The sequence below is a fragment of the Oncorhynchus kisutch genome, linkage group LG18 (assembly GCF_002021735.2).
Source record: "Oncorhynchus kisutch isolate 150728-3 linkage group LG18, Okis_V2, whole genome shotgun sequence".
In the NCBI taxonomy this organism is placed as follows: domain Eukaryota; kingdom Metazoa; phylum Chordata; class Actinopteri; order Salmoniformes; family Salmonidae; genus Oncorhynchus; species Oncorhynchus kisutch.
The window spans coordinates 65,054,291-65,067,997 of NC_034191.2; the positions used below are offsets into that span (position 1 = coordinate 65,054,291).

Genomic DNA, 13,707 nt, shown 5'->3' on the forward strand with positions numbered 1-13,707 from the left:
GATTGTGAGGAATTCTAAATCAGGTGAACAGAAGGACTTGAGTACCTGTATGTTGTTATGATCACACCACGTCACGTTAACCATACGCCCCCGCCCCTCTTCTTACCAGAAAGATGTTTGTTTCTGTCTGCGCGATGCGTGGAGAAACCAGCTGGCTGCACCGATTCCGATAGCAACGCATATAAGGCCCTGCCCCGCCCTCCTTTCGGAAAAGCTGACCACGACTCCATTTTGTTGATCCCTGCCTACAGGGATCAACTAAAACAAGAAGCTCCCGCACTGAGGTCTGTTCAACGCTGGTCCGACCAATCTGATTCCACACTCCAAGACTGCTTCCATCACGTGGACTGGGATATGTTTCGTATTGCGTCAGACAACAACATTGACGAATACCTGATTCGGTGAGCGAGTTCATTAGAACGTGCGTTGAAGATGTCGTTCCCATAGCAACGATTAAAACATTCCCAAACCAGAAACCGTGGATTGATGGCAGCATTCGCGTGAAACTGAAAGCCCGAACCACTGCTTTTAATCAGGGCAAGGTGACTGGAAACATGACCGAATACAAACAGTGTAACTATTCCCTCCGCAAGGCAATCAAACAAGCTAAGCATCAGTATAGAGACAAAGTAGAATCTCAATTCAACGGCTCAGACACAAGAGGTATGTGGCAGGGTCTACAGTCAATCACGGATTACAAAAAGAAAACCAGCCCAGTCACGGACCAGGATGTCTTGCTCCCAGGCAGACTAAATAACTTTTTTGCCCGCTTTGATGTCAATACAGTGCCACTGACATGGCCCGCAACTAAAACATGCGGACTCTCCTTCACTGCAGCCGACGTGAGGAAAACATTTAACCGTGTCAACCCTCACAAGGCTGCAGGCCCAGAGCATGCGCAGACCAGCTGGCTGGTGTGTTTACGGACATATTCAATCAATCCCTATCCCAGTCTGCTGTTCCCACATGCTTCAAGAGGGCCACCATTGTTCCTGTTCCCAAGAAAGCTAAGGTAACGACTACCGCCCCGTAGCACTCACTTCCGTCATCATGAAGTGCTTTGAGAGACTAGTCAAGGACCATATCACCTCCACCCTACCTGACACCCTAGACCCACTCCAATTTGCTTACCGCCCAAATAGGTCCAGAGACGATGCAATCTCAACCACACCTGCACACTGCCCTAACCCATCTGGACAAGAGGAATACCTATGTGAGAATGCTGTTCATCGACTACAGCTCGGCATTTAACACCATAGTGCCCTCCAAGCTCGTCATCAAGCTCGAGACCCTGGGTCTCGACCCCGCCCTGTGCAACTGGGTACTGGACTTCCTGACGGGCCGCCCCCAGGTGGTGAGGGTAGGCAACAACATTTCCACCCCACTGATCCTCAACACTGGGGCCCCACAAGGGTGCGTTCTGAGCCCTCTCCTGTACTCCCTGTTCACCCACGGCTGCGTGGCCACGCACGCCTCCAACTCAATCATCAAGTTTGCGGACGACACAGCAGTGGTAGGCTTGATTACCAACAACGACGAGACGGCCTACAGGGAGGAGGTGAGGGCCCTCTGAGTGTGGTGTCAGGAAAATAACCTCACGTCATAACCTCAACGTCAACAAAACTAAGGAGATGATTGTGGACTTCAGGAAACAGCAGAGGGAACACCCCCCTATCCACATTGATGGAACAGTAGTGGAGAGGGTAGTAAGTTTTAAGTTCCTCGGCGTACACATCACAGACAAACTGAATTGGTCCACCCACACAGACAGCATCGTGAAGAAGGCGCAGCAGCGCCTCTTCAACCTCAGGAGGCTGAAGAAATTCGGCTTGTCACCAAAAGCACTCACAAACTTCTACAGATGCACAATCGAGAGCATCCTGTCGGGCTGTATCACCGCCTGGTACGGCAACTGCTCCGCCCACAACCGTAAGGCTCTCCAGAGGGTAGTGAGGTCTGCACAACGCATCACCGGGGGCAAACTACCTGCCCTCCAGGACACCTACACCACTCGATGTCACAGGAAGGCCATAAAGATCATCAAGGACAACAACCACCCGAGCCACTGCCTGTTCACCCCGCTATCATCCAGAAGGCGAGGTCAGTACAGGTGCATCAAAGCTGGGACCGAGAGACTGAAAAACAGCTTCTATCTCAAGGCCATCAGACTGTTAAACAGCCACCACTAACATTGAGTGGCTGCTGCCAACACACTGACTCAACTCCAGCCACTTTAATAATGAGAATTGATGGGAAATGATATATGATATGAATGAAATATGAAATATGCCACTTTAAACAATGCTACCTAATATAATGTTTACATACCCTACATTATTCATCTCATATGTATATGTATATACTGTACTCTATATCATCTACTGCATCTTTATGTAATACATGTATCACTAGCCACTTTAACTATGCCACTTTGTTTACATACTCATCTCATATGTATATACTGCACTCAATACCATCTACTGTATCTTGCCTATGCCGCTCTGTACCATCACTCACTCATATATCTTTATGTACATATTCTTTATCCCCTTACACTTGTGTCTATAAGGTAGTAGTTTTGGAATTGTTAGCTAGATTACTTGTTGGTTATTACTGCATTGTCGGAACTAGAAGCACAAGCATTTCGCTACACTCGCATTAACATCTGCTAACCATGTGTATGTGACAAATAAAATTTGATTTGATTTGATTTGATTTGAAAGCTCATCACTAAGCTAAGGATCCTGGGACTAAACACCTCCCTCTGCAACTGGATCGTGGACTTCCTGACGGGCCGCCCCCAGGTGGTGAGGGTAGGTAGCAACACATCTGCCACACTGATCCTCAACACTGGAGCCCCCCAGTGGTGCGTGCTCAGGCCTCTCCTGATCTCCCTGTTCCCCCACGACTGCATGGCCAGGCATGACTCCAACACCATCATTAAGTTTGCAGATGACACAACAGTGGTAGGCCTCATCACCGACAACGACAAGACAGCCTATAGGGAGGAGGTCAGAGACCTGGCCGGGTGGTGCCAGAATAACAACCTATCCATCAACGTAACCAAGACTAAGGAGATGATTGTGGACTACATGAAAGTAGTAGGCCTGAGCACGCCCCCATTCTCATCGACGGGGCTGTAGTGGAGCAGGTTGAGAGCTTCAAGTTCCTTGGTGTCCACATCAACAACAAACTAGAATGGTTCAAACACACCAAGACAGTCATGAAGAGGGCACGACAAAAACTGTTCCCCCTCAGGAAACTAAAAAGATTTGGCATGGGTCCTGAGATCCTCAAAAGGTTCTACAGCTGCAACATCGAGAGCATCCTGGTTGCATCACTGCCTGGTACGGCAATTGCTCGGCCTCCGACCACAACTACAGAGGGTAGTGCGTACGGCCCGGTCACTGGGGCTAAGCTGCCATCCAGGACCTCTACACCAGGCGGTGTCAGAGGAAGACCCTAAAAATTGTCAAAGACCCCAGCCACCCCAGTCATAGACTCTTCTCTCTACTACCGCATGGCAAGCGGTACAGGAGTGCCAAGTCTAGGACAAAAAGGCTTCTCAACAGTTTTAACTGATAATCATATGGCTACCCGGACTATTTGCATTGTGTTCCCCCCCCCCAACCCCTCTTTTACGCTGCTGCTACTCTCTGTTTATCATATATGCACAGTCACTTTAACTATACATTCATGTACATATGTACATACTACCTCAATTGGCCCGACCAACCAGTGCTCCCGCACATTGGCTAACCGGGCTGTCTGCATTGTGTCCCGCCACCCACCAACCCCTCTTTATGCTACTGCTACTCTCTGTTCATCATATACGCATAGTCACTTTAACCATATCTACATGTACATACTACCTCAATCAGCCTGACTAACCGGTGTCTGTATGTATCCTCGCTACTGTATATAGCCTCGCTAATGTTTTCACTGTTTTTTTACTGTTGTTTTATCTCTTTACTTACCTATTGTTCACCTAATACTTTTTTTGCACTATTGGTTAGAGCCTGTAAGTAAGCATTTCACTGTAAGGTGTATTTCACCTGTTGTATTCGGCGCAAGTGACAAATAAACTTTGATTTGATCTGAAGGTCAGTCAATCCGGAACATTATCAAGAACTTAGAAAGTTTCTTCAAGTGCAGTCGCAAAAACCATCAAGCGTTCTGATGAAACTGGCTCTCATGAGGACCGCCATAGGAAAGGAAGACCCAGAGATACCTCTGCCGCAGAGGATAAATTCATTAGAGTTACCAGTCTCAGAAATTGCAGCCAAATAAATGCTTCGCATGTAGATACATGTTTCACATGTAACAGACACATTTCAACTGTTCAGAGGAGACTGCGTGAATCAAGCCTTCATGGTCAAATTGCTGCAAAGAAACCACTACTAAAGGACACCAATAAGAAGAAGAGACTTGCTTGGGCCAAGAAACACGAGCAATGGACATTAGACCTGTGGAAATCTGTCCTTTGGTCTGATGAGTCCAAATTTAAGATTTTTGGTTCCAACCGCTGTGTTTTTGTGAGACGCAGAGTAGGTGATCTCAGCACACTTAAAACGTTCATTGGGATAGGCGTGCCGCTAGCGGGACACCGCGACAACATCCAGTGAAATTGATCATATAAATATTTAACTTTCATAAAATCACAAGTGCAATACATCAAAATAAAGCTTAACTTGTTGTTAATCCAGCCGCCATGTCACATTTCAAAAAGGCTTCACGGCGAAAGCAAACCATGCGATTATCTGAGGACAGCGCCCCACATACCAACACATGAAAAACATATTTCAACCAGAAAGTCCAAAATAGCGATATAAAAAAATGCTTTACCTTTGATGATCTTCTTCTGTTGGCACTCACAAAGGTCCCAGTTATATCACAAATGGTCCTTTTGTTCGATAATGTCCTTCTTTATATCTAGAAAAACTCAGTTTAGCTGGCGCGCTTCAGTCAATAATCCACTCCGCTTCTGGGCCTGAGAAACAGGCAGTTTACTTTGGGCATGCTTTTCATCCGGATGTGAAAAAACGTCCCTGTATCCCAATGAAGTTTTAACCAGCATGGCTACCCCAGCATTCTGCAGCAATACGCCATACCATATGGTTTGCGCTTAGTGGGACTATCATTTGTTTTTCAACAGGAAAATGACACAATACACCTCCAGGCTGTGTAAAGGCTTTTTGACAAAGAAGGAGAGTGATGGAGTGCTGCATCAGATGACCTGGCCTCCACAGTCACCCAACCTCAACCCAATTGAAATGGTTTGGGATGAGTTGGACCGCAGAGTGAAGGAAAAGCAGCCAACAAGTGCTCAGCATATGTGGAAACTCCTTCAAGATTGTTGGCACCCCCCTCCAGGTGTCGCCCATCTCCCCCATTATCCTCTGTGTATTAACACCTGTGTTCTCTGTTTGTCTGTTGCCAGTTCGTTTTGTTTCGTGAAACCTACAAGAGTTTCTTTCCCTGCTCCTGTCTGTTCTTGCTCCTGTTTTCTAGTCCTTCCCAGTTTTGACCGTTCTGCCTGCCCTGACCTTGAGACTGCCTGCCGTTCTGGACCTTTTGCACCCTCTCTGGATTACTGACCTCTGCCTGCCTTTGAACTGTCGTTCGCCTGCCCCGTACTAGCAATAAGCTTTTGTTTCTTCGACACTGTCTGCATCTGGGTCATACCTGAAACCTGATAAATGTGTGCAAAGCTGTCATCAAGGCAAAGGGTGCCTACTTTGAGGAATCGAAAATCGAAAATATATTTTGATTTGTTGAACACTTATTTGGTTACTACATGGTTCCATGTCTGTAATTTCATAGTTTTCATGTCTTCACTATTATTCTGCAATGTAGAAAATAGTAAAAATAAAGAAAATCCTTGAATGAGTAGATTTGTCCAAACTTTTGACTTGTACTGTGTGTATATAAACTCAGCAAAAAAAGAAACGTCCTCTCACTGTCAACTGCGTTTATTTTCAGCAAACTTAACATATATTAACAAATATTTGTATGAACATAACAAGAGTCAACAACTGAGACATAAACTGTACAAGGTCCACAGACATGTGACTAACAGAAATGGAATAACGTGTCCCTGAAAAAAGGGGGGGTTCAAAATCAAAAGTAACAGTCAGTGTCTGGTGTGGCCACCAGCTGCATTAAGTACTGAAGTGCATCTCCTCCTCATGGACTGCACCAGATTTGCCCGTTCTTGCTGTGAGATGTTACCCCACTCATCCCTCACAGACACACACACACACACACACACACACACTCACAGAAACCTCTCTCCAAGCACAGCTGCCACATGTGAGAGAATGTCTGTGTGAAAGTGTTCCAGAAGGGAAAAATCACTTCAGCAGGGCACAGGCTGGAAGGACACACACACACTCACACACACACTCCAGTGGGAGGAATGGGTTGGAATGTTCCATGCCGTTTTCCCACGAGTGTATGTGAGTGTTTGGCATGCCCATGCCCACATTGGGGGACACACATACACACACAAACACGCACGCACACCACAGTGGCACTCTACAACCATGACTGTGACCATGAGTGGTTGTCTCTGGTCAAACCGCCCTGAGGGACCAAGTTCACCACAGAAGACCACAACCTTAGTTTTTGGCAGTGGTAATGGCACTTCCACCCTAAAGGCCATGGAATGAGATGGGACAGAGATTGTGAATTGTCAACTTTTGATTGGAGTGGGGTTTATTTCAGAGCTCTGTGTAAGAATTAAAGCGAAGGCCAATAGCAGCAAGGGGAGGGATTAAACACAGAGAAAATATTCATATAGATATGTATACAAACAGTAAGAGCACCAGAATGATATGATGGGGAGGTGTGTCTATGTTTGTTGAGGTTCTGGGTGGGTTGGCGAGTGATCGAAGTATGTTTACCCCTACCACATGCACACACACACACACAGACGAGTGAAACAACACAGCTGAGATGATTAGAGCCTTGTTAAAACCCCATCAACCGCACCTCCTTCCCTTCAATCACCCCTCCTTCCTTCCTTTCTCCCCCTCTCTCTCGTCCTCCAGCTCCTGCTCCTTATCCTATCATTCCCCTCCATCTTCTTTCTCTCCTTTCATTTGTCTCTTCTCAGCCGTCCTCTGTCCCCTCCTTTGTTTCTCCTCTCATCTTCTTTACTCCTCTTTCTTCTATTCTCTCCTCTCATCTCCTCTCCCCTCCTCCATGTTCCTCTACTCTTTTCTCCTCTCCATGGTCCTCCCTTCTCCTCTCCTCCTCTTCATTCCTTTATTATCATCCCTCTCCTCCTCTCCTCCTTTCCTCTGCAGAGGAAACACAAATCACCAGCCGCTCCAGAGCACTTCCTCTAATTCAGAACTCTCTTCCTGTCTGAGCTCACTTCCTTTATGGTGCAAAAGCACCATTGCCCCTCTACAGACACATTCTCTCTCACACACATGCCCACACACGCACACACACACACACACACGCACGCACACACGCACACACACACACAGCCAACGTCTCAAATCAGCTCTTGTCTTTATCACATTTGCTTCCCGACGTCACATCACGAGAGAACACACACAAACACTCAAACACAATCATGTTCACACACACATCCTACTCTACGCTTCAGAGAAATGGGTGTTACCTTCATGCAGGTGTATTCCCAGCAATCACTCACACACACTCTTACACACACACAACGGATAATCGACAACTGATAAATGGGGTATGTATGTGTGTTTGAGATGAGCAGATGTAGATGGAGGTCAACAGCAGTTGAAGTAGAAGTGCTCTTCATAATGACAGGAGCTGCTTTACGATCACCCTTATCCATCTTCACGCCTCCCACTTCTACACAGCCCCCATCCCAAAACAACACGCACCCAGGTGAGCAGGCAAGTCAGGGCAGGTGTTTGGCCTCGTTAAGCTTTAGCGGAGCACTCAGGTGTGTCGCCCCGGGATACAGAATTCTGAACTACCCTCAGCAGCCACATTCTTGGGTTGTTTGTGTGTGTGTGTGTGTGTGTGTGTGTGTGTGTGTGTGTGTGTGTGTGTGTGCGTCCGTCCATGCATGTGTGTCACATTCCTATAAGTCTATAGGCTCTGGTGATGGGGATCGGATCCCGGTCCATGTCGCTCCTAAAGGAGTTCTAACCCAGAGATTAATGCGTTTTCATAACAGAAGTCTACTGCTTAAGGTCAAAATGGCAGTAGAGCTGCTCTGCTCTTGCTGATCAGAAACTTGTTTGTGTGCTGCCTAACCAATGGCTGTGCTTTGTAGGCCTACAGTGGCAATTCAGGAGGAGAGTCAAAGGCTTCTTCCGATTTTGGTTGTTGATTAGGCCTAAAAAAATGCACTATCTTGCGCTTGGACTAACCTATAGGATATGCTTTGTTCAGTTTGAGAAGGAGAGCACGAAGATGTGAAGGAGGACTAGAGGTCAACTTTGACAGCTTGCTACTACTATAATTAATTTGATTAAAAAAGAATGTTTCTTTCCCATGATGTAGGCTTATTTAGCAGAATTATTCACTTCACAATAAGCCAGATTTGAGAACATGACATTGTGGAGCTGAAACTTCAAGCAGCAGCTGCGGCACAATTAATCGGCAATGGACATGGTACTGAAAATAGGCACATTTGAGTTAGCAGCATAATTCATTTAAACCGTTTTCATTTGAATTTACTAACGAGGGCTTTGTGTTGGAGCCTATTGCTTCCTATTTAAGAAATAAGAAGTAGGCCTACCTGTTTGACAGACTAAATAGGCTGCTATATCCATAGATATTTAGGTCATTTCCTCAACCTTCCATGTACTCTTTAAATAGCCTTCTCGATGTCAGTGAAGAGCTGCTAAGTTAAAACCAAGACTCAAATTGAGGGGGTATAAGAGGCCTACTTTTTATTATAGAAAAGGCACAGGCTTACCCCATGTTAGCTTAAGATTTTTTAGGAAAATAAAATGGATCCGATTATATAGTGATCTATAACAGCGCTTTGGTCTGTGATGCTTTATGCTAGAAACAGCTGTTTCTTTGACATTCAGAGGCTGAGCTACAACCTTCTATTACCAAGGAGACCAAAAATGCACTTACTTGGGAAGTAATCAAATTCTGTCACTATCAATTGATTAAGCTATTCACTTTCTGTGCAATAGAAGTGACCTTCTCTCGTTGGGTTAAGCCACGGAAGAAGAGTAGCCAGCAGTTTTTATGCGTCAGTAGGCCTACTCTGTGTGGGGTGGAAAGGTAAGGCCTACTCTGTGTGGGGTGGAAAGGTAGGCCTACTCTGTGTGGGGTGGAAAGGTAGGCCTACTCTGTGTGGGGTGGAAAGGTAGGCCTACTCTGTGGGGTGGAAAGGTAGGCCTACTCTGTGTGGGGTGGAAAGGTAGGCCTACTCTGTGTGGAGTGGAAAGGTAGGCCTAAGTTTTGAAAGTACAATGCTCAGATTCCTAATGACGTCTCAGATTTAATTATTTGCAAACAGGGACAGTTTAGTTGCAAACAAGACACACTGATTTGACATTGAAGAAATATGATAAAAGGAACACATAGGCCTATCTCTCTGTCTATTCTTAGCCTGTAATTTTGGTAATTTGTGTGGTATTAAAACATATTTTGATAATATGTAAAATTACGTAGAATTTCATGAAATGGTTATAAAATGACTTTTTTTATGACCTGCAAATACGATGATAGATTCATGCAATGCTTTTGCTTTTACTATAAAGGAGATCTTTCCATTCCTACTCTTGTCCACGGTGGTCTGTGAACCCACAACCTTCTGGCCCGCAGCCCTGTGCATGACCAAAATTCCTGCGTTGACATGTAATGCTTTCAGGACAAAGCATAGTTTATAAAACTGCATATCTAAGGCTCTGGTCTGTCCAATAAGTGGGGGTAAAGGGTAGACATGTGCTCTCCTGTCCACCTCATGTTTTAATGATCATTTGGGGTACAGGGGAGGGTCACTTGTTTTTTGTTGTGTGTTCAGTGAGGGTTTAGGTCAAATATATTTTGCTGAAGGGAGGGCCATCCATTTTCTTTTCAGAGAGGTCCAATTTTCTCCATGTAACCCTTATTATAAATAACATTCACTCCCTTACGGTCTGTGGTGTGGGCCTTAGGGGTGGGGGTGTAAAAAAAGAGGAAACTGTACGCAAGCTCACTAATTTAATATCTCTCTCTTCCACTCTCTCTTCTGTCTTTCTTTCTCTGGCCGGTCCCTCCCAACATTCCATGTGAGGTCTCCTTACGCTGACAAAGCTCTTATTGTGTCCCTGCTTCTGCCTAGTCCCCTCTGGGTGACACACACACACACACACACACACACAGAAACACTTATACATGAGGGTTGAGTGTGGCCACCCTTCCTTCCTTCCCTCCCTCCCTGTCTCACTCTAATCACTCTGGCTAATCAATGGCTTAAATTGATCCGTTAAGTACCCTGGAGAGGAGAAAACTGTCTCGCAACTCTGGAGAGAGAAACCTACACACACTTTAGAGAGTCACACACACACACACTTGGGCGAGAGTGACCTTTAGAAAGAAACCCCCCTCTGTCTCTGGATTCATCCTCCGCATGGCCTTTCTAACCTGTGTGTGTGTGTGTGTGTGTGTGTGTGTGTGTGTGTGTGTGTGTGTGTGTGTGTGTGTGTGTGTGTGTGTGTGTGTGTGTGTGTGTGTGTGTGTGTGTGTGTGTGTGTGTGTGTGTGTGTGTTTTAATAAGTGTAGGAGCAGAGCTGAAGAGTTGCTTAATAAATCCTAGCCTGAACCCCTCCTCAAACACATACATGTAGACCAGGAAGCTCTTGTTTTCATTGTGATAATGCAGCCATCACCCTTAAGCAAATCAAAAATTAATAATGAATCCAAATCAACATATGACAGGATGACTAATATTGGTACAGCTGAAAGTCACTGAAGCTAATCTGATATTTAATATGAAGGTATGCATTAGGAAACCCAAGATTACCTACAGTATATACTATATGCGGTGGATCAGCTAGTGCTTTGACTTGTAGAAGGATGGATATCAGACAGATACTAAATTAGTTCTGAGTCAGCTGACCTATACGGTTTAGATGCCAAGTCACTCTGGGATAGACCAGACATTAGAGGAGGGAAAGAGTGGGAGATGAAAGAAGGAGAGGGAAATGTGAGGAGGAATGGAGCGAGATTGCAGGGTGGAGATTAGGGAGAGGGGAGAAGAGGAGCACAAAAGGGAGAGTCATCAGGGGAGAGAAAAAAAACGACAGTCCCTCAAACAGAGAGAAAGCAAGAAAATGTATAAAGCATGAAAAGGGATGGTGGTTGTTTGGATGAAAAATAGGGTAGTAAGAGGTAGTCTGTATCTATTTCTCACGAGGATCTATTCCCTCATATCTGACCAGACTCTGAAACTCCCCTCTGGTTCTAAGTAGAAACAGACTAGAGTGAGATATCACTCTACAATAGTATCTCCCCACTTGGCTATGCCTGTGGTTCCTAAACGGTACACTGCTTAGACCCACCTAACACTATCTTCTGCACCACCAAGTAAACAAATGTTTGTCTCAAACTAGAAGAACCCCGTCTTTACCTTCAATCTGAGAAAAATATGGAAATACTAACTATTTCAGGAAACATTGCAACACTTTCTCCACAGTCTGTGTAGAGACAAACCGCTAAATTAGGTTTCTCTTCCTTCCTTCCACGGTTGTGATTGATCGTCTCATCACACGGACAATGTGCCACTGGCCTGTCTGTCCGTCTCACCTTCATGCTACTATGAGAACATGGCTAGGGTGTGTAGCTCGTGAAGCTCAGGTCAAATTCTACATTCACTCTGGCTTGAAAAGATAAGGCTGGGTCAAAGGTTATAGGGTCAGGGGGTATGGTCTGATACACACTGGGGTTATATAGTAATGCTGTATGTTGTGTACAAGGTTCATGTTACATTAAACTCCACCTTCCCATATAGACTGACCCAGTTACCTGTTGAGAGAGGGAGCTTTATCTTCTGCACATGTCACCAACACTATCAGAATACCTGGGAACCGAGAGGGCGTGGTGTACCATACAGTATACAGATCTTGGATAATTCACGTGATCATATTCTGTATACTGTACACAACATTCATGCGTCAGGCACAGGCTTGCCTGCGCAAGACTTGTATTCAAAGCCATAGCCAATATTGGCATGCAGGGTGCACAGCAATATAAAATCAACAACCGTGTTCTTTGTGTGTTCAAAAATAACAAAATCTGCAATTAAATACGGATTACTGAGCTATAATCTGTCATTGTGCTACTAAATGGCTCACTCAGGAAATTAACCTCTAAAAGAACAACGGAACCGGTAGTATAGGACTAGCCTACCGGTTAAACAAAACATTTAGGCTAATATAACAGAATAACATGTTATGAAAACAAGGTAGGCTATAAATAACATATAGACCTTGTCACGTGTAAATAATACAACGAAATAAACGTAAAACGAATAGAATATCAAGGTTACCGTTGTTGAAACGGTGCTGAGAAGCTCGGTCATGACGAGAGAAGATTCCAACACAAACACAAAAGTCCCCAAACTTTCTCTTTAATAAAAAATCCAAGCGGTTCTGCTGCTGTCACTTTCCTCTGAAACCTTGTCCAGGACTCATCACCGGCGCATTCCACCGCTGGACCGAGAAGTTCAACGGCACTCGCGGTTCTTCAGGAGAGACTTGATGCGCCGTCCTCACCCACAAACAAAATATACATACATACACATACACACTGAGAGGCTGGCCGTGTAGCGCACAGGAATGCACAACAGCTGGAACGGGACCTGGGAAGAACAGGGACTGGACAGGGGGCGCGCGTGTGTGTGCGCGTGCTCAAATTTACAGTCATAATGGGTAGGTGTTAACAGACACCTCTGCTTGACCTCTTCCAACTCCTCATCTCCTCCTCTGAGAAAGATATCTAAATTGTGACCTCCTCTTCGGATTGAGACAAAGTCCCCTTTACGCATGTAGCTTTAATTAATTTAAATCAATTCCCTTAGAGCTGCCCTGACTGCAAGAACGTTTAGCAAACCTAATTACTTCAGTTATGTATTTCATTGCATGGTGACTAGCCTATTTCAGGGGGAAATAAAATATAATGACAATATAGTTCCTAATGTATCCTAACTCAGTTAGAGCTATGGTTAGAACGTTGAAATCCCTTAGCCTATACAGCTAAATAATTTTCATTCCCATAAAAAAAATCCATCTTCTATGTAACGGAAGCCTCAAGAGAGCGGTGGTAAAGGCTAATCGTTTCATCGCATACCTGCCGTCCGCAGGTGCGAAACGGAATTTGCCCTGCTAGGCACTGGAGTACGCCGCCAGCACGCGAATCTCAGGTGTTTTTTTGTCAATAGTCTGTACAAGACCCGCTCAATTTACGCACGCGCGTGCAGCTTCCCAGGTGGCTCGCGGTGGTGTGGCGCAAAGATTGTCTATTATATTGACAAGATATTTGAGTGACCGCTCTAACAATGGAAATACATGTTCTCAGAGATGGAAGGCAGGCGGGAGGAGGAGAGATCAGTTGGGACAATTCTAGCATATGAGTGGGCAGATACGAGTGTGACCAACATGCCATAGGGATAGAGAACTCATCTTTGTATCTGTGCCATTATAGTTATGTGACAGCATGGGACAGAGCCATTGAGGCTATCTCCATTTTAAAGTAGTACATTTTCTT

The 13,707-nt window shown here is 45.2% G+C and overlaps 1 protein-coding gene across 6 annotated transcripts in view; it reads right to left on the reverse strand.

Annotated features, from left to right (window-relative positions):
- LOC109909683 (pleckstrin homology-like domain family B member 2) overlaps positions 1-12,804 on the reverse strand; it is a 47,545-nt gene extending 34,741 nt beyond the window's left edge. For 3 of the 6 annotated variants that reach the window (XM_031796486.1, XM_020508686.2, XM_031796484.1), the window contains exon 1: positions 12,491-12,804. In XM_031796486.1, coding sequence (XP_031652346.1) covers positions 12,491-12,523 — 33 coding nt within the window. In that variant the 5' untranslated portion in view covers positions 12,524-12,804. The remainder of the gene's footprint in view (positions 1-12,490) is intronic. The other 3 variants (XM_031796487.1, XM_031796488.1, XM_031796490.1) reach the window with 2 other exon arrangements.
- Between the last annotated feature and the right edge of the window lie 903 nt (positions 12,805-13,707).